Source organism: Leucoraja erinacea, chromosome 7 (genome assembly GCF_028641065.1).
Source record: "Leucoraja erinacea ecotype New England chromosome 7, Leri_hhj_1, whole genome shotgun sequence".
NCBI classification, from domain to species: Eukaryota; Metazoa; Chordata; class Chondrichthyes; order Rajiformes; family Rajidae; genus Leucoraja; species Leucoraja erinaceus.
In genome coordinates, this window is record NC_073383.1 from 7,296,975 (window position 1) to 7,319,489 (window position 22,515).

Genomic DNA, 22,515 nt, shown 5'->3' on the forward strand with positions numbered 1-22,515 from the left:
TCTCAGCTCATCCTCCTGCGCTCCATGGAAAAGAGACCCAGCCTACTCAACCTCTCCCTGTAGCTCACACCTTCTAGTCCTGGCAACATCCTCGTAAATCTTTTCTGAACCCTTTCAAGCTTAACAATATCTTTCCCATAACATGGTGCCCAGGACTGAACACAATATTCTAAATGTGGTCTCACCAACATCTTATACAACTGCAACATGACCTCCCAACTTCTATACTCAATACTCTGACTGATGAAGGCCAAAGTGCCAAAAGCCTTTTTGACCACCTTATCTACCTGCGACTCGACCTTCATGGAACTATGCACTTGTACTCCTAGATTATGCTTCCTTACATCGTATCTTTGTTACTTGGTATAAATTTAGAGTTATATGGAGTCATATAATGTTTTATGGAGAACCAGTTGTGTATGTAATATGATTTAATCTGGAAAGTACATTACATCTCATAATTATATCAAGTCAGGGGTACTTTCATAATTCAGACAGGAAATATTAGAGACGGCAAAATCGTATGTGTAGAAAAGAACTGCAGATGCTGGTTTAAATCGAAGATAGACACAAAATGTTGGAGTAACTCAGCGGGACAGGCAGCATCTTTGGAGAGAAGGAATGGGTGACGTTTCGGATCGAGACCCTTCTTCAGTCTGATGTTAGGGGAGTGGGCGGTACAGAGATAAAATGTAGTCGGAGACAATAAGACTGGTCGGAGAACTGGGAAGGGGGAGGGCACAGTCTTATGACAAATAATCTATAGATCACCAGATGATGATACGCAGCAGTTCAGAGCAGGAACCAAACCTCACGTACTTTTTGAAGATAGACACAAAATGCTGGAGTAGCTCAGTGGGACAGGCAGCATCTCTGGAGAGAAGGAATGGGTTGAGACCCCACGTACTTTTTACCTGGAGTCCCAGGTACTTGATGATCGCATCAGATTAAGTTGTTATTAATGACACCTCGTCTTAAGGGGGCTTTGTTCCTCGGACATGCGTGTTTCATTTGTGGCGTTCATTCACGTCGTTTCTCATGCAGCGAGAGATCAATGTCCACACTTGATCACACGTCCGTAACCACTTGAATATTTTTAAGTTCAGCCGTGCTCTCGAGAGTTACGGGCTCAGAACCTCCTTCCTTTCTTGCTTCAATGGCTGAGTTGTTATTGAGCCCATCGTCACAGTTCATTTGTGCCATCATGTTGATCCTTTCAGCCACGCAGTGCGCTGTTAATCGTGCTTCTGGATCATGGTCCCAACACTCAACAATGGTGTCACAGAGGAAATGCATGCCCTGTACATGGAGCAACAAACATAGTTTAATACGTCATATTTTCACCAATAGTTTACATTCGACTTAAATCGGAATTCCAATAACAAACTATCTTGTCTGAAGAAGGGTCTCGACCCGAAACGTCACCCATTCCTTCTCTCCAGAGATGCTGCCTGTCCCGCTGAGTTACTCCAGATTTTTGTGTCTATCTTCTTTCTTTAATAAACCTGGGTTGCAGATATTCTATTATTTCACCATAAGCAAAAGTAATGAAATATCAATGCATTAACAGACAATTGTTGCTCATGGTTAAATAATGTCACAAATTATTTCCTTCTATATTTTACAGAAATAGCTAATAATTACCATGTAATGAATGGCTGAACAATATTTCTTGAGTTAAATCCATGAACCAGCTGATGTTGTGTTTAAATGCTCCTTACTGATGTGGTGAAATTGAGGCCTCATGGTTCTATAGTTTGGACTCGGAACCCAAGTCCAACTATAGAACTAGAGATGATCAGCTAATAATTTCAAAATGTTTCTACCAGAGCATTTTAGTTATGTCGTCAAACATGACGGGGCAAGAGGGATACAACACGTGTACATCATGGTGCAACACGCAGTACAACACACGCACACATGTGTGCATCATGGTATAACACATTTACACCATGGTAAAACAGGTGGTGCATCATAGTGCAACTCGTGTACATCATGTACAACACGCAGTACAACGTGGTACATGGGTGGGGGAATGGCCCACCAGCCCGTTATACCTGTTCCCCCGGTCAGTGATATTGGGGGGGGGTCCATGTCACCACCACTAACTACCCTGTTGCAAGACAAAATAATTCATAGGATGCGTGTGATGCAATAAATACCGAACTTGCCAACAACTCTTTATCCCGTAACTGGATTTAAAATGTATTTTCCCTCAATTGGCCTTGCTGAATTGTGGGTGAAGTGTGTTGTGGAATAGCTACATTGTATCTGGATGTGATATTCCCACAATGGAAATGGGGCAAGGAGTTTTGAAATTTAGATCCACCACCAGTGAAGAAACAGAGATACAGACACAAGTTTAATTTAGTTTAGTTTAGAGATACAGCGTGGAAACAGGCCCTTCCATCCACGGAGTCTGCACTGACCAACGCACACTAACACACACTAGGGACAATTAGACACTTATACCAAGCCGATTAACTAACAAAACTGTACGTCTTTGGAATGTGGGAGGAAACCGAAGATCTCGAAGAAAACCCACGCATGTGTACAAACATCGTACAGACAGCACCCGTAGTCAGGATCGAACCCGGGTCTCCGGCGCTGCAAGCGCTGTAAGGCAACAACTCTACCGCTGTGCCGCCCCCTAAGTTGGGATAATATGCACCATGAAGGGCAACTTGTGGATGGTGCCGTTTCCATTCGGCTGCTTCTTTGGTCCGAGAGTCCCCAAACTGCAGGTCTGTAGATTTCCTGGAACTAGCCTCTGAAGGATTGACATGAGATGGATCAATGGGCAATTGCAGAGGATTACGTGGATTGATGAAGGAAGCTGTGACGTGAATATTTCTGGCCACTGACCAGTATATGCTCGTGTGTTGACCATCTATTGTTCCATGCAGGTGTGACCAGTATATGCTGGAGTAGGGCATATGCTGGAGCATAGGGCATCTGCTGCATGCAGGTGTGACCAGTATATGCTGGAGCATAGGGCATCTGCTGCATGCAGGTGTGACCAGTATATGCTGGAGCATAGGGCATCTGCTGCATGCAGGTGTGACCAGTATATGCTGGAGCATTGGGCATCTGCTACATGCATCGGGCATGAATGACCAGCTTCAGTTTCTGGCCGAAAATGAGAAAAGGAACAATTTGCAACAAAGCAAATAGTTTACGACATCACCAAAGATGCCCGCACCTGACTTTATTTTGGAGGAAAGATTATTGATAGAGCAACTAAAGATGGTCATGTGTGGATCTTCCTCAGAGTTTCTGTGTCGGGTTGGGTGATTTCTAACAACCTTGGGCTGTTTTGTGCCACAGATGAATTGAGCCCGTGTAGAATTGGACTGTTGGTTCCCACAGACTCTTTTCATCTGTGCCCCTTGGTGCAACAGAGTCAAACAAAATTACCTTGAAGTTACCACTACTGGAGCTCAGCTCCTTTGCCAACATTTGAGTGAGCTGCAGTGAGGTCTGGAACCCTAACCATTTGGTTAACAATGATCAAACTAACATTTAAGGGTTTTTTTTCTGAATGTCATTCAATTAAGCTTTTGCCTCCAGTTGTGTTACCAATCTTAACAGGTTTGAAACTGGCAATAGCCTCCTTTGCAGCAGGGTAAAGTTCCAAATACAGCACAGCAAACCCAGTTATTCAGGCACTGGAGAGATAACTGCAGCTGCTGAAAATGCTGGACACCAGGAAAATGTTGGACACATCCACAGGACAGGAAGGAGGCAGAGTTTCCAGTTGTGCAGTCTCTGTGACGTTGACTTCAATGATTATAATGAGCCATGCCAACTTTCTATACAGATTGCTTATTTTTAGATAGAGCAGGAACTTTCTGATGAACCTCCAGCAACCAGAGACATGAAGTTAACACAACAAAATCTTGCTCACACAGAGCATTGTTCTGGACTCAAACTTCAGGCCCTCCGCCTGTTTTCATCAATCCATTGCATTCATGTTAGTTTCATGTTAAAATTGGGAATTAACTTACTTCTGCGACATTTGGTTTCGTTTTTGTTAGGTGTGAAAAGACATCCCCCCTGGACAAACTGATAAAACATCTGAAGAATGATCATTGACCGTCAGCATAAATTCTATTTCTCTTTTTCAGATGCTGTCGGACCTGCTCAGTGATTTTGTAGCATGTTTTTAAGTTAAATATAGTATCCTGCATATGGACCTCCAGGGTCCAAAGACAATTAAATTGACTCTTGACTCTTGCTTGAATGATCATTGACCGCAAGCATAAATTCTATTTCTCTTTTCCAGATGCTGTCGGACCTGCTCACTGATTTTGTAGCATGTTTTTAAGTTAAATATAGTATCCTGCATATTTTTGGAACACAAAGAGTGGTCGGTACATGGAACAAGCTTCCAGAGGAGGTAATTGAGGCAGGGACTATCCCAACGTTTAAGAAACAGTTAGACGAGTACAGAGACAGGACAGGTTTGGAGGGATATGGACCAAAGGTGGGCAGGTGGGACTAGTGTAGCTGGGACATGCAGGCAAGTTGGGCCGAAGGGTCTGTTTCCACGCTGTATCACTCTCCATGACTCTATAACAAACTAAAATCCATTGATGTTGATTCAATGCCAGAGCATTGATGAAAAAGGAGTGAAAACATAGATAGAAATTAACACTTTTTAAAGGAGCAGCGAAATTATGAATAGCTGCTGACAATTTTTTTTTATAACAGGTGTATGACAAAGGTAGCTGACTCAACACCAGGAAACGGCTTTATGGCTCAAAGCATTGTTGGGATCTGATATGCATGAAGGCAGATTCAAGAGTAACGTTCAAATGAGAACTGATAATGATTAAAGACAAGAGGAAATTATGGTGCAATGAGGAAGGACACAGAGGGATCAGCCAATGCACAAATGGCCAAAGGCTCTTCTACACTGACTCAGTGATTTTAGAAGCCAGTCAAAGTAAAACATCCCATCAGGAAAGCTGACCGTTAGAAGGCATTCCAGGTTCAGAAGAGGCACTCGTGCTTGTTTTAAGTATTTTAACAAAAATATATCTTTAGACATTTGTTTAGACTTCGCAGGCAAATATTTGCCTGTAGAAGGGTCCCAATCCAAAACGTCACCTATCCATGTTCTCCAGAGATGCTGCCTGACCCGCTGAGTTACTCCAGCACTTTGTGTCTTGTTTTGTAAACCGGAATCTGCAGCTCCTTGTTGAGGAACATAGAAGAAGCCTCGACTACGCGGAAACCACTTTTGACCATTAGGGGGAGTGTCCAAAACCTCCGGGAACCTCACGGAAACTTTGGGTGGGGCGCATGGTCACTAGAGGTTTCCGTTCAGGTTTCCGAAGTGGGACAGGGGCATTAGGCTGCAGTTACATGTTCCTAGCCCAGGGGGAGCTGTTGGGCGTCCCAATGCAGTGGCCTCAATGGAGTTGTCCAGCGTGTTGGTTCTGGATGTCAAAGTCTTGGGTTACATCGACACACCAGGCAACACTCAAAGTCCTGGTCAAGGTTCACTTTGAACATTCCATGTTGCCTATCATATTGAAGGCAAAGCCGGCATCTTAAACCATGAAACATTTTGGCTTGTATATTCAAATTTTGTGGGACTCATAATCACAAAACAAGAGTTGAACTTCAGGTCCCAAAGATTTAAATGCAAAGGTGCCACCTCCCACTATCATTTCCCACAGTCCCTCCCACCCTCTCTCCCCACCCTCTCTTCTAGGTTTGCCAACTGTCCCGTATTAGTCGGGACATCCCGTATGATGGGCTAAATTGGTTTGTCCCATACGGGACAGCCCTTGTCCCGTATTTGACTGCTACTACTCGGGTCGAGGGGACTGTCGGGTCAGAGCGCCACGTCCGGCCCCACCTCACCCGTCCCGACGTAGTGCAGCCCATGGAGTGCAGCAGCAGCAGCGTCTCGCCCGTGGCCCCGTCGGTCAGCAGCCCGGCCAGCTGTCCGACCTTCGGACCTTCGCTTACCGCCGACACCACCACCCCTCCTTCTCATGGCCGATCATCGGTTCAGGAGTTGGATGGGGTGCCGGACTTTGCGCGCGATGTCGCGCGGCCCGGGCCAAAAGCTCCTCAGCTGGCCCGCCGGCTGGGCTTTGTGTGCAGTCCAGCACCCGGGCCAACTCATCATTCACCCAGCCACGGCCGAGTCAGTCAACGAATTGCCGTCGGGAATTTGTCCCTTATTTTGACCTTTTGTCCCTTATTTGTGAATGAGAAAGTTAGCAACCCTGCTCTCTCTGCACCCTCTCTCCCCACCCTCAGTTCCCATCAATACAATCACTCAAACATCTCAGTCCAATTTGCCATTGTGCAGAATCTGAATCTGCAGAGTTCCCTACAGAGGAACTTCACAACTCAAGCAGCAGCAGCAGACATTTTAATAATGGAAGGCAGCCTCTGTAGCTGAAATAATAAAGAATTGGTCATGTAGGGATAATCTCCTTTTTAAATCTTACTGAAAGTAATCATAAGAAAATAATAAATTTCCTGGGGAAAACATATTTCATGAAGTAAGTTTGAAAAGAAAGTACCATGTTTTTAAAAGGAAAGATTAAATTACTTCAACAATGTGTATCTTTATGTTGGCAATTTGTTAAAATCAGTTTAGTTTATTGTCACGTGTACCGAGGTACCGTGAAAAGCTTTTGTTGCGTGCTAACCAGTCAGCAGAAAGGCAATGCATGATTACAATCGAGCCATTTTTAGTGTATAGATGGGAACAGTACAGTGTACAGTAGAGGAGGGAATTAGATAATATGTTATTGCCTTCTGTCATAGTGCGTTGTGGTGAATGTTTATGTTAAATTTCATGTAGTTGTGTGTCTTGTTGCTTTTTTGGTATGACTGATGGCAAATCAAATTCCTTGTATGTTTTTACATACTTGGCTAATAAATCAATTACAATTACAATTACAATTAGATACATACAACATTACACTTGGAAGAGATGAGACTCCTCCTAGCAGGCAAAGCAGACCACTTCCAAAAGACGTGGTCTGCATTTATGGAACTATTACAAGCATAAGGTGCAATAGTAATTTAAAATATAAATGGTAACGGGGGGTATAAAATAAATTAAAAAAAAAACACGGTTGGTATATCCTTTTTTGCGAGTTTTGTGTTACAATAGAGCGATTGTTTTTCCTTTTTTTTCTTTTCTTTCTAGGGTCTTATTTCCTTTCTTTACTTCCTTCTCTAACTTCCTCCCTAAGGGGCTTTCTTTTCCCAACACTTTCCTGCGCCTTCACGATTCTTGCTCACTTTCCTTACGTCTTTTATTTCTATCTTTTTTAAAGCTCGAAAAACAAAGTGGTACAACAAATGTAATAAGATATATCTGATGTGTATTATTGTAATTTACTGTACTTCTAATAAAAAAAAAAAAATAAAAAAAAAAAAAGATACATGATAAGGGAATAATATTATTCTTCTTCTTGCATATGGCGTGCACAGCCTAAATTTGGAGGACAACTTGTTCTATTTGATTAAGAAGGAACTGCAGATGCTGCAAAATTGAAGGTACACAAAAATGCTGGAGAAACTCAGCGGGTGCAGCATCCATAGATGCTGCTGCACCCGCTGAGTTTCTCCAACATTTTTGTGTACCTTTGTTCGATTTAATCTTATTTGATTGTGCACACCAGGTTGATTGCATTTATCGAAACAGGGCGGACCATGTGAAGGTTGCAATCTCCCACCCCGGAATAATGTTTAGTGCAAGGTAAAGCCAGCAAAGTCCGATCAAGGACACTCTGAGGGTCACCAAAGAGGTAGATAGTAGTTCAGCACTGCTCTCTGGTTGTGGTAGGATGGTTCAATTGCCTGATAATATTGGGTGTACAATATTTAATATCACCCTCTTCCTGAAATATGGAAAGATGGTTTCCTTTAAACCTAGGACATAGAACAATAATCCGGATCGTTCAGTACACGTTAAATAGGTAACTGATTTAAAAGGGAGCTTTGTGTGGAGGATAGACACCAAATGCCGGAGTAACTCAGCGGGACAGGCAGCATCTCTGGAGAAAAGGAATGGGTGACGTTTTCGGGCCGAGACCCTTCTTCAGAATCAGCAGTCATTCCATTGCCCCCATCTACCTACTTTATGCAGCTGCCAATGGCTGGGAATCTCAGGCCGTCCCCTGTCACGCAGCACAATGTCTCTCATGCTTTCCACACAGGGATGCTCACGGACCTTCGAGCTGAACGGCGACTCGTAACATTTCACCTCTGTAAGGAAAAAGTCAAAAATACATTATAGCAATCTTCAGAGATGAGGAACGGTGCTATAATATAGGTTAAAATTATCGTTGTAAGGCACTGAAAATCAATATCAATCAATATTAATATATTATTAAGGCAGAGATAGATACTTGATTAGTATGGGTGTCAGGGGTTGTGGGGAGATACCCAATGACAAATTTTAAAATTGTAAATTGACATCTCAGCGTACTGTATGAAGAGAAAAATATTCAGCGCTGTGTGTCAGTCTTGTCCCTCCCTCATCTTCACTTTCAACTTACTTTCTGAATCCACCAGGAGGTTCATTTACAATCACGCAAATAAAGCAATGAGTTCCTGCTGAAGGCCCTCACAGATGCCATGGCATTAATACCCCAGCCAAATGACAAGTCTTGGCTCCACGATGAGTAAAGGCCCTGTCCCACTGTACAACGTAATTCAAGAGCTCTCCCGAGTTTAAAAAAAAAATCAAACTCGTGGTAAGCACGTAGAATGTACGTAGCGGGTACGTCGGAGCTTGGGGACGTCTCTTAGCGGCTCGTAACGCTAACGGCAGGTACTCAGGAAACGCGATAAGCTCGTGAAGACTCGTGAAGATTTTTCAACATGTTGAAAAATGTCCACGAGAGCCTCGAGTACCTACGAGTGGCCATGACAGTAATTCTCCGAGTTTGAATCAGGGGAAACTCGGGAGAACTCTTGAATTAGCTCGTACTGTGGGACAGGCCCTTAAGCGGCTGTCCAAAGCAAGCGTTGTCTGCGGAGGGCGCTCAGCATCGCCAAGGACTGCTCTCACCCCAACCATGGACTGTTTAACCTCCTACCATCCGGGAGGCGCTACAGGTCTCTCCGTTGCCGGACCAGCAGGTCGAGGAACAGCTTCTTCCCAGCGGCTGTCACTCTACTCAACAACGTACCTCGGTGACTGCCAATCACCACACCCCCCGGACACTTATTATTATTTATTCAAATCATTTGCTATGTCGCTCTTCAAGGGAGATGCTAAATGCATTTCGTTGTCTCTGTACTGTACACTGACAATGACAATTAAAATTGAATCTGAATCTGAAGCATTGAACTGAGGATCCCACAGTCCCCTCCCAAGCACTCTTTATACTTTGAATCCATCTGAGCAGACGGCATGGTGTGCAGCAGTAGAGTTGCTGCCTTACAGCGCCAGAGACCCGGGTTTGATCCTGACTCAGGGTGCTGTCTATGTGGAGCCCGCCTGTGACCACACAGATTTTTTCCGGGTGCTCCGGTTTCCTCCCACACTTCAAAGACGTGCAGGTCTGTATGTTAATTGGCTTCTGTAAATTGTCCCTAGTTTGTAGGATAGATCTAGTGTACAGGTGTTTGGTTTAGATTAATTTAGAGATACAGCATGGAAACAGGCCCTTCGGCCCACCAAGTCTTTGCTGATCCCCGCACACTAACACTATCCCACACACACACACTAGGAACAATTTGTAATTATACCAAGCCAATTAACCTACAAACTTGCACGTTTTTGGAATGTGGGAGGAATCTGGAAATCCCGTAGAAAGCCCACTCTGGTCATGGGGCGAACAGACAAACTCCATACAGACAGCACCAGTGGTCAGGATCGGACCCGGGTCGCTGGAGCTGTGAGGCAACAACTCTACCACTGTGTCACCGTGCTGCCAACAGGTGATTGTTAATCAGCATGGACTCGGTGGGCCGAAGGGCCTGTTCTACTCTGTATCACTAAATGAAACTAAGTCAGAAGAAACCATTCCTGTTGTGGAGGGAAGTTGATGAGTCAGATTTAAGATCATCCATCACTAAATGATTAATGGGAGCGAAAACAGTACATTTCTTTATTTGCCTGATTGTACTTAATATTCCACGATGAGAATCGGAATCGATAAAAGCGATTAAGGCAAAATGCATGAACATGAAATATAAATACGACCTGGCAGAGAGAAGGATCATGCACCTGCTCCTTCACATTAAAACACAGCTACAGTGGATAAAGGCTGCTCTCCGCATTCGTAAAGCGTCTGATTTATGCTGCAGAACATACAATATTGCCGAACTGTAACTGAATAGCCATCCAATGTTATATCTCCAACTCTAAAATGGCAAGGTTAGCTCCTCTATTCGTTGAGATCATCCTACTGAACACAAACGAGACATTGGGAGTGAGATTCTCCGAGATCCCACATCTCGGTACTGCATGCACAGTGGTACTCATAGACTGAGAACCCCAACCTTGATGTGAATAAACTTAAGATGGACCATTGCCCATTTTCAGCCGACACAAGGGCATGCGGCCAAACTGATAGAGAGGTGGTTGCTCGACCTAGTGACGTCTTTGCCATGACTCAGTCCACATGTGGGGGCCCAGCTGGACAACACACTGGAAACTCTGAAGGATCGCAAACTGAAAGGCCACCTATCCACGTGTAGAAAGGAGCTGCAGATGCTGGTTTAAACTGAAGATAGACACAAAAAGCTGGAGTAACTCGGCGGGACAGGCAGCATCTGTGGAGAGAAGGAATGGGTGACGAGTAGCCTTGATACCGTGCAGCCGAATAACCAAGTAACCGAATAACCATGGATGGTCACCTTTCAAGAGAGAGTTAGGTAGAGTTCTTAAAGATAGCAGAGTCAAGGGATATGGGGAGAAGGCAGGAACGGGGTACTGATTGTGGATGATCAGCCTTGATCTCATTGAATGGTGGTGCTGGCTCGACGGGCCAAATGGCCTACTCCTGCACTTATTGTCTATTGTCTATCCATGTTCCCCAGAGATGCTGCCTGACCCGCTGAGTTACTCCAGCACTCTGTGTCTTAGTGTAGCAAGCAGTCAGTGGGTATCACAGGGACTGGAGATAGGCAGTAGCTGGATGTTGCCAAGTTTCCTGTATGATTCTGTACTTACAACTTGTGTTACTATGAACTGGAGTCCACTTGCCATACTTCATTTGGGTTGATGACTGGGCCTTGGGCTAATTTCCCCTTTGGATGTTTTGAAAGTAGAATATCAAAATAAAGTGCCTCTTAAACACCACTATCATATCTGCCTCCACCACCACTCTAGGCAGCACATTCCAGGCACCAACAACTCTCTATGTAAAAAAACCAAGCCCCGCACATCGCATTCAATGGTGTTTAATGGAACGGAACAATTAAATTCTTACTTGCTGTTGCCTTACAGGACCTTCGGCACAACAACACGACAAATAAGGATGCCATAATCAATAATCTAATCAATTATGAGTAGTACTAGATCACCAGGCCATAAACGTCCAAACCACCTAGTACGTAGTGCAATGTATAAACATTATGAGAGGCATCGACAGGGTGGACAATCATACCTTTATCGCAGGATGGAAATGTCCAAGACCAGAGTGCACGGTTTTAAGGCCAGAGGGGCAATGTTTATGATGGGAGATGAGCGGGGCAAGTTTTTTTACACAGAGGGTTGTTGGTGCCTGGAACGCACTGCCTGGGGTGGCGGTGGAGGCAGCTATAATAGTAGTGTTTAAGAGGCTTTTAGATAGGCCCATGGATATTCAGAGAATTGAGGGATATGTTAGTTTATCGTGGCATCATGTTCCGCACAGATATTGCAGGCTGAATGGCCTGTTCCTGTGCTCTACCCGCGAGCGGAGCACAATGTAGGAAATAGCTACAAGGCAAAATCCTTGTATGGGTACATACTTGGCCAATAAACTATTCATGCATTCATCATTCATGCATTCATTCATTCATTCATTCATTCATTCATTCATTCATTCATTCATGCATTCATGCATTCAATCATTCAATCATTCAATCATTCATCATTCAATCAATCATCCATTCTTTCATTCATTATTCATTCAATCATTCATTCATTCATCATTCAATCAATCATTCATTCATCATTCATCATTCATTCATTCATTATTTATTCATTCATTCATTTATTCATTAATTCATTCATTCATCATTCATTCATTTATGCATTAATTCATTAATTGTCATTCATTCAGTCATTAATTCATTCATTTATTAATCCATTCATTTAATTAATTAATTCATTCATTCATTCATTCAATCATTAATTAATTAATTCATTCATTCATTCATTCATTCATTCAATCATTCATTCATTAATTCATTCATTCATTCAATCATTAATTCATTCATTCATTCAATCATTAATTAATTCATTCATTCATTCAACCATTAATTAATTAATTAATTAACTCATTGATTAATTGATTCATTCAATCATTCACTCATTCATCATTCATTCATTCACTCACTCATTGATTCATACATATATTCATTCATTCACCGAGTAATTAGTTGATCAATTAATTAATTAATTAATTTACATTCACTCATTCATTCATTCATTCATTCATCATCCATCCATTCATTCATACGTCCATTCATTCATTCAATCATGCATTCATTCATTCATTCGTGCAAAGGTAGCTCGGTGCTGATATAGGGCTAAGGTTAGTGTTGTGCAGTGTTCAGGAGCCTGGTGATGGCTGGGTAGAAGCTGTTCTTGAACGTGGAGGTCACGGTTTTCAGGTTCCTGTGCCTTCTCCCCGATGGAAGCAGATGGCTGGCTGCCTTTTTGAGGCAGCGCCTCCTGTAGATCCCTTGGATGATGGGGAGGTCATTACCCATGATGGACCGGGTAGCACACACCACACACACTCAATTATCCAAGCAGAAGCAGAAACTCGAACAGCTTGGCTTTATCTTGCAACACGCCAACTTCAGCATTATCGGGTGGGTGTATCTCAGTTAACCACATTCCAAAAGATGCTCACCTTGGAAACATAATATTTACAGGAAAGTTGGCAGAAACAAAAAAAAATCTACCTGTCAAAATACAAAACAGCCTCCAGCCTACCACAGAAATTCCTGATCAGGACAATTGCTTTGAACTGTTCAACCACAGATCAGAGGCTTCATGCCGACTGGATGCCCCATGTACTGCTGTACATGATGCACCTCTTGGCATCTGGCACATTAACCCTGGCTGTGAGGTTTGCATGAAGATGAAAGGCGAGAAGCATGCTGTGTCAATGTGGCAACGTGATTAAATAACACAGCGAAAGTCCACAGGCCCTAAGAACTGTCGCTGCTTCAGATGTGATGCAATTTACATTAACGTGAATCACATCTCAGGATCACTTTTATCCTGTGCATTTTGTGTCAAGACTGCACTACATCTGCCAAGTATGGATTGATCATTTTCCTGAAATGCTGCACATTCCCCATCGTTATGCTAAAATCTACAGCCACACGCTCCAAGGGAACTAACTGGATGATAGAATTTTACTTTGATCAAGGTTTTAACAAGTGGCCCAACCTACCTCTTGGATGAATGGTTAGTTGGTGATAGAATGCAAACAAACATTCCTTCTCCCCACCACACCCTCTCAATCAAAGATCTTAAAGCAGCTCTGCTCTAAGATCTTTGCTCTCAATTATCTCCAACCACAAGAACAGCGCTGGTCATTTCCTCACTTGCTATTTGCGCATTAACTTGTGGAGCTATTTCCTACATTGTGGCAATAAACATCAAAGTATCTTTGTGGTAGCCCTTTGGGAAGTCTAGGAAGTGTCATGAAACGAGCATATAAATGTTTCACCTCATGTATTTTCCTCATTGTAGCAAGAACTGCTCTGCAAAGGCAGATAGATGGTGGTGTGCTTCATGCTGTGTTGAGGGACAGCGTTGAATTCAGAGTTCTCCATCCTGTACACCTCACCAGGTAGAGATTGAATACTTATTCTGAACACTAGTGGCATTGGTTACATTAAAGGAAATCCCTTCCCTTTCATTCTTTAATAATTTCCCAATAATCACTGTTAATAATAACTGAAATCACAATATGATTGTCTTGCAATATAATGCTTTCTTTTTCTTTCTTTTGCCCCAGAATTGGTTTTGCGTTACAACTAAATTGCTACTTATCAGTGAAAGTGCGAAGTTAGTTGTGAGGGGAGAATGGGAGGTGAGAGTGAGTGTGAAGTTAGTGAGAGATGTGTGTGTGAGAGTGTGAGTGTGAGGCGAGAATTAGTGTGTGGGTGTGAGGGTGTGGATGTTAGTGTGAGACTGAGTGTGAGGTGAGTGTGAGGGTGCATGTGGTGGTGAGGGTGAGAGTGTGAGGGTGTGTGTGAGGCGAGAATGAGTGTGTGGGTGTGCGGATGTGAGTGTGAGGGTGTGTGTGAGTGTGGGGTGAGTGTGAGGGTGAGAGTGTGTGGGTGAGAGTGTGAAGCTGTGTGTGAGGTGACAGTTCAGTGAGAGTGTAAGATTAGAGTGAGGAGGGAGAGTGTGAGATGAGAGTGTGAGGTGAGTGTGTTAGAGTGAGAGTGTGAGAGCATGTGTGAGCTGAGAGTGTGTGAAGTGGAGAGTGTGAGGTGAGAGTGAGAGTGAGTGAGAGTGTGAGGTGAAGGTGAGAACTGTGATTGTGTGAGGTGAGAGTGAATGTGAGGTGAGGGTGTGAGTGTGAGATGAGAGTGTGAGGTGAATGTGAGAACTGTGTGTGTGTGAGGTGAGAGTGAATGTGAGGTGAGGGTGTGAGTGTGAGATGAGAGTGTGAGGTGAATGTGAGGTGAGAGTGAGAGTGTAAGGCAGGGTTGCCAACATTGGGTGAGAGTTGAGAGTGAGAAATTGCGAGGGAGCGGAGCAACCATGGGGGGGACGGTGTGGGAGTGGGGGTGTGTCCCCTCCCATGGTAGGGTGTTTTTTGCATTTTTCAGCTTGGCATTGTGGAATCTGTAGCGAGACTTTTAACTTATACTTGAATGCAACATTTATGCTTTAAATTGGATTAGGTATGGATAAGGTTAGGCTAAATTACATTCCCCAGTAGAGTCAGGCTCTGATCAACAGGTGCAGCACATGAATTACCTTAGTATGTTCATGTATGGAAATCAGATTATAATTCATGCTGTTATCCATATATATAAAGAGGAAAATCTGGCACATGTGACAATGAAATGTATCTTGAATCTTGAATCTTGAAAAAACAAAGAAACAAGGCAAGAGTCGGACTACCATCACTGTTCTGCACAAATAAATCAATCAACCTTACCCTTTTACTATAGAAACAAGACAAAAATAATGCCACATATTCAACCGCATATGGTTCAATGAAATTAAGATATATATGTAAAACATATATATGGAAACAGGCCCTTCGGCCCACCAAGTCCACACTGACCAGCAATCTACCATACACCAGTTCCATCCTACATGCCAGGGACAATTTACAGAAGCCAATTTACAGAAGCCAATTAACCTACAACCTGCACTTCTTTCGGATGTGGCAGAAACCAGAATATCCAGAGAAAACCCATGAGGTCATCAGGAGAATGTACAAATTCTGTACAGACAGCACCCGTAGTCAGGATCAAATCTGGGTCTGTGGTGCTGTAAGGCAGCAACTCTACCACTGCGCCAACATGCCACCCCATTATATTATTTTTTCTGTAATATATTTATTATGGTGTCACATCAATAAAGAATAACACATGATTCTGATTTCTGCCCTTAGTTGGATAACACATCTCCAGTCATTGTGTTTTATGATTGGTTTTCAACCTCTTCAGTCTGAAGGTCTCGACCAAAACATCACCCATTCTTTCTCTCCAGAGATGCTGCATGTCCTGCTGAGTATTCCAGTTTTTCAGATTCAGATTCAATTTTAATTGTCATTGTCAGTGTACAGTACAGAGACAACGAAATGCATTTAGCATCTCCCTGGAAGAGCGACATAGCAAATGATTTGAATAAATAGTGTCTATCCTCAGTTTAAACCAGCATCTGCAGTTCCTTCCTACACTCTTTTTTCTTAAGCGAAACAGGTCCTATTCCCATAATATTATTCACCTCAACTAAATCTTTTCTTTACCTCCATTGCTGCAGATAATACAATCCCAGTTATCTAATCTCCCTTCAAAGTGAAAAAAAAATTCCAGCCCTGCCAACATCTTCATAAATCTCCCCTGGATCCTCTTCAGAGCCATTGCACCCTTTCTACAATGTGTCATAGTCTTACAGCATGGAAACAGGCCCTTCATCCCAACTTGTTCATGCAGATCAAGATGCCCCATCTAAACTAGTCCCATTTATCCGCATTTGACCCATATTCCTTTAAACCTTGTGTGTGCCAGTGTGTGTGTGAGAATATGTTAGGTTGTGCGTGAGTGTGAGTGTGAGTGTTTTTTCTTAACCCGCCCCCCTCGGGAATGCGGGCCGGCCCAGTTGCTCTGTGTCCAGCTGGAGGCAGGGGGAAGCAGAGGTAAGGGTCAGTGACCCAGGGGTCGGGCATCGGAGCGGAGCCTTAGCCTGAGATTCATCCCCGCGGCTCAGGAAGCGGCACCGATGCCCCCACTCACCCGGTCCGCTCCAGGCTCCGGGCCGGGGTTAAAACACCATGGGGGGTGGACAGAGCGGCTGACGGACACAGAGCCGCAGGAGGTGAGGGTGGGAGGTGTGTGAGTGTGGGGGGGGGGGGGGGTCGGTGCTGGGACCACCGCCGTGTCTCACCTATCACACCATGTGCAGGGGAGAAACTAAACTACTCTTTTTCCCCCCCAAACGCGGACCAGTAGTTTGACAGCCCTGCTTTAAACCAATGCCCTCTAGTTCTTGAATCACATATTCTGGGATAAAGACTATGCATTCACCTTATATATTCCCCTCTTGGTTTTTACTCACCTCTAAAACAATTTTTGCTTTATTTTGAATTTTCAGCACCTGCAGATTTTGGTTCCATGAATGTCAAACGTACTGCAGTTTGCCATTGTAAATAGTGTGCTTAAGAGTCTACAACAATTGCTCGTTCTTTACAGGAAACCCGCCAACAGAAAACTATTCTCATTGGTGAGTGTGGAGGGGATCTAGACGCCTTGGGCGAATTGAATTGTTCGTGACTTTATTTATTTAGTTATAAAAATTTGAGGGTGAGAAATTTGTGATCAGCGTGAGAGCGTGAGAATTTTGTGAAATGCGTGAGTCTCACGCTCAATACTTGTTGGTAGCCCTATGTGAGGTGAGTGTGAGGGTGTGAGTGTGAGGGTAAGGGTGTGACGGTGTGTGAGGTGAGAGTTGAGTGAGTGTAAGGTTAGAGAGAGGAGTGAGAGTGAGGTATAAGTGTGAGATGAGAGTGTGAGGTGAGAGTGAATGTGAGGATAGTTATGGCCCTGTCCCACTGTACGAGTTCATTCAAGAGTTTGCCCTGATTCGAACTTGGATATTTACGGTAATGGCCGCTTGTAGGTACTCGGGGCTCTCGTGGACATTTTTCAACATGTTGAAAAATCTTCACTAGTCTTCCCGAGCTTACTGCGTTTCCCGGGTACCTGCCGTTAGCGTTACGAGCCGCTAAGAGACGTTCCCGAGCTCCAACGTACCTGCTACGTACATTCTATGTGCTTTACCAATTTTTTTTAAAACTTGGGAGAGCTCTTGAATGAGCTCATACAGTGGGACAGGGCCATTAGTGTGAGGTTAGAGAGAGAGGGTTAGAGTGGGAGTGTGAAAGCATGTGTGAGGTGAGAGTGTGTGTAGTGAAGAATGTGAGTGTGTGGGTGTGAGTGTGAGGTTAGTGTGACCACGTTGGGTTCCAGTGAGCATCTGTGAGTGTGAGTGTGAATGTGAGTGCACTCCATTTACAGACGAGGGATTTGGATCCACTTCCCAAAATAACATCCAACCAGCCATTCCAATCCCCAACATTTGTAACATTCCTAAATACCTATTAAACAGGATCACTCCCAACAATAGCCACTGGGGGGAGTGCTGCGGGACCTGCCCTGTAAACAAGGGGAAGCCCTGAAAACATCACTGGGTCAGAACCGAATTGTGTAGATACAGGCCCTTCGACCCACCGATCTGCAAGGCCATCGGCCACCACATATCCGAATGCTTCCCTGACCCATTATTGTCGCCACTTCATGGGAGAGTCCAGGACTAGAGGTCTTAGCCTCAGAATTACAGGACGTTCTTTTAAAAAGGAGATGAAGAAAAATTAATTTAGTGAGAAGGTGGCGAATCTGTGGAATTCATTGCCACAGAAGGCTGTGGAGGCCAAGTCAGTGGATACTTTTAAGGCAGAGGTAGATAAATTCTTGATTAGTACTGGGGAGAAGACAGGAGAATGGGGATTGGAGGGAGAGATAGATCAGCCATGATTGAATGGGCTAGATGGGCCAAATGGCCTAATTCTACTCCTATTCCTTATGACCTTATTAACTTTCCCCTGGCCTATAGATTGTGGTCAATTGTCAGTGGCCAACGACCCCACAAGCCGACACATTCTGGGGCTGTGGGTTGTAACGGGAGAAAGATCAAACCATGCAGACACCACACTGGGTCAGGATCGAACCCGTGTGGCTGGAGATACGAGGCAGCAGCTCCACCCGCTGCAGCTTTTACGTTGGATCCATGGCAAAATGAGAATTGCAACATTACCAGGCAAGTTGTCGAACCAGTTTCATTTTAAAAACGGGGAAATTTATACTCACACTTTCAGGAAGAATCAGTTTAATGAATCGAACTCTCACCTCCATAACTGCCCGTCCTCCAGCTACTGAGGGAGGGACAGCAACCCTTTATGTACACCCCCCCCCCCCATTCCCCAAATCCTGGCAACCATTGCCCCAGGGATCTGGGGAACAGCAGCAGGCTCTCAATACATTGCAGAATAGACTGTAGCCAAATCCACCTAGAGGCAACATCAACAGGCTATGTTTGCCCATTCTGGGACCCTTTCTGTGTAGGAAGGAACTGCAGATGCCGGTTTAAGATAGACGCAAAAAGCTGGAGTCTCAGCAGGACAGGCAGCATGTCTAGAGAGAAGGAGCAGGTGACGTTTCAGGTCGAAACCCTTCTTCAGACTGACAGACTGGGACCCTCTCGGCCAGCATGAGAGGGCAGATTCAGCTGTAAGGCTAGGAGTGGCAGAGCAGTGAGTAGTGAGGAGAAAGGTCGCAACCTAAAACGTCACCCATCCACATTCTCCACGGACCCAACACTTTGCGTTTATCTCTGGTAGTGGCAGAGGCACCTCTGTCCCTCGGTCACTTTATTAGGTAGGTGCTATGCCACCAGGTTGTTCTAACACATGGTTACCACAATATGTCAGTGATGAGCTACACAACAGCACATTGCATCGCAAGCTTGGCACAGCTCACAATGCAATGCCGTGCAGCTGGATTCAATAATCAGGAGAGGCAAAATGGCATGTAATAACATTGGTATGTGCCAGAATAATATTCATTATTGTAATACTTAGATTTAAAATAGTAATAATATTACTTAGCATGTAAAAGGCAAATTTACTATACTTGACTCAATATGAAGATATTTTCAAACATTTGCCTGCCAAGGATCAGGCTGTACCTTACATGAACTGTAAATGTAATGGAACTAATGTAACATACGTTTTCCAGAGTTTAGCTTTCCCATCAGTTTCATCTTTTAACTCTGGTCAATGTTACAATTTGCAGTGAGAAGTCTATCCACAAAGCACATGCTTTAACCCCCCCCTCCCATTCCCACACTGACCTTTCTTTCCAGGGCCTCCTCCATTGTTAGTGAGGCCTAGCACAAGTTGGAGGAACAGCACCTCATTTTTCGCTTGGGTAGTTTACACCCCAGCAGTATGAACATTGACTTCTCTAACTAAAACAATAGCCCTTGCTTTCCCTCTCTCTCCCAATTCCCAGTTCTCCAACCAGTCTTACTGTCTCCAACTACATTTTCCCCTGATATAGAAACATAGAAACATAGAAAATAGGTGCAGGAGTAGGCCATTTGGCCCTTCGAGCCTGCACCGCCATTCAATATGATCATGGCTGATCATCCAACTCAGTATCCTGTACCTGCCTTCTCTCCATACCCCCTGATACCTTTAGCCACAAGGGCCACATCTAACTCCCTCTTAAATATAGCCAATGAACTGGCCTCAGCTACCTTCTGTGGCAGAGAATTCCACAGATTCACCACTCTCTGTGTGAAAAATGTTTTTCTCATCTCGGTCCTAAAAGATTTTCCCCTTATCGTTAAACTGTGACCCCTTGTTCTGGACTTCCCCAACATCGGGAACAATCTTCCTGCATCTAGCCTGTCCAATCCCTGAAGAATTTTGTAAGTTTCTATAAGATCGTCCCTCAATCTTCTAAATCGTTAACGAGTACAAGCTGAGTCTATCCAGTCTTTCTTCATATAAAAGTCCTGCCATCCCAGGAATCAGTCTGGTGAACCTTCTCTGCACTCCCTCTATGGCAATAATGTGCTCGCTTCGGCAGCACATATACTAAAGCTATATTTAAATGTCTTTCCTCAGATTAGGAGACCAAAACTGTACGCAATACTCCAGGTGTGGTCTATCAGTCTGAAGAAGGGTCTTGACCTGAAATGTCACCAATTCCTTCTCTCCAGAGATGCTGCATGTCCCGCGGAGTTACTCCAGCATTTTGTGTCTATCTGCATTGTATGCAAGGTAACTTTAACATGCACCAGCAAACACAACACTGCATGCAGCAGTTTGGCTGCATTGGACATCCAGCTGGACTTGCCTTTCAATAGATTTATTTTTCATGGGATTACAAATCGTGGGAGTATCCAATAGAGATTAAACTTTCGGGTTGGATATGTGGCCTACAAATATGGAGCAGTCGGGTGAAAACTGGAAGACATTTAAAAAAAGTTAAAGTCTAAGATAACAAAAAGAAATAGGAGAAAGCAGGAATCAAGATAGGACAGAAGTGGTGGGAGGCATTTGGTGTGGGTGGGGTGTGTGGGAAGCATACACGTATGTGTCTGCCCAGATACAGCCCGTGAGTCAATTGGCCTTTATAACATGAGGAGTCGCGTATGGGAGCAAAGAGGTCCTTCTGCAGTTGTACAGAGCTCTAGTGAGACCACACCTGGAGTATTGTGTGCAGTTCTGGTCCCCTAATTTGAGGAAGGCATTCTTGCTATTGAGGGAGTGCAGCGTAGGTTTACAAGGTTAATTTCCGGGATGGCGGCACTGTCATATGCTGAGAGAATGAAGCAGTTGGGCTTATACACTCTGGAGTTTAGAAGGATGAGAGGGTATCTTATTGAAACATATAAGATTGTTAAGGGTTTGGACACGCTAGAGGCAGGAAACATGTTCCCGATGTTGGGGAAGTCCAGAACCAGGGGGCATAGTTTAAGAATAAGGAGTAAGCCATTTAGAACGGAGACGATGAAACACTTTTTCTCACAGAGAGTTGTGAGTCTGTGGAATTCTCTGCCTCAGAGGGCGGTGGAGGTAGGTTCTCTGGATGATTTCAAGAGAGACCTGGATATGGCTCATAAAGATAGCGGAGTCGGGGGATATGGGGAGAAGGCAGGAACGGGGTACTGATTGGGGATGATCAGCCATGATCACATTGAATGGCAGTGCTGGCTCGAAGGGCCGAATGGCCTACTCCTGCACCTATTGTCTATTATCAAATCCCAGCCAACTACCTGAATGTTTACAAACTATCCACGTCGCTGACGTGTAACACTGCGAAGGAAAGGACATTGTAACCACCAGAGTCAATGAGGGGAAGATCTGCAAGTGGTGGTGAACATGCTTCTGTGTCGGAAGGAACTGCAGATGCTGGTTTACACCGAAGATAGACACAAAATGCTGGAGTAACGCAGCGGGACAGGCAGCATCTCTGGAGAGAAGGAATGGGTTTAAACATGCTTCTAATTTGCTGCTTGAAAAGCAACAAAAATAAATACAGGGCACTCACGAGGGGACGAGAAATAATTTGGACGCAGAATGAAGAGAGAATGGGTGGCACGGGGAATGAGCCGCACTGGACCTTGTCTCACGTGTGAGAATGGGCAGGTGGTGGATGTGTCCGTGGACAGCTGTTTGAAAACTGCGAGCATCGTTCAGTAAGTTTCAAGGCAGTCATGGGAAAAAGATAAGCTTGGCCCCAGAGTTAATGTATTCATTTGTGGGCGGTGGAGGCTGATTCCAACAATGTACGTCAGGACCTGGCTGAAGTAGATTGCGTGCAACGGCCGGAGGGGAATGCAGCATCTGGTAAGTGGGAGGCAAGATAGTGAGGGCTCAGGGATAGTTTGTCTGTGTGTGGGTAGGAAACAAAGATGGTAAGATTAGGGCACTTTGCAGAGATGGTGGACTCAACCCAATCCATCATGGCACATAGCAGCATGGTGCGCTGACAACAACCTGGCCCTTAACTCCAAGAAGACTAAGGAGCTCATTGTAG

General features: G+C 44.3%; 1 protein-coding gene across 1 annotated transcript in view; it reads right to left on the reverse strand.

The window, feature by feature from the left end:
• Positions 1-413: 413 nt before the first annotated feature.
• tgfbr2l (transforming growth factor beta receptor-like) overlaps positions 414-22,515 on the reverse strand; it is a 75,767-nt gene continuing 53,665 nt past the window's right edge. Inside the window, 2 exon segments of the mRNA XM_055637721.1 lie at positions 414-1,299; positions 8,120-8,247. Coding sequence (XP_055493696.1) covers positions 1,069-1,299; positions 8,120-8,247 — 359 coding nt within the window. The 3' untranslated portion in view covers positions 414-1,068.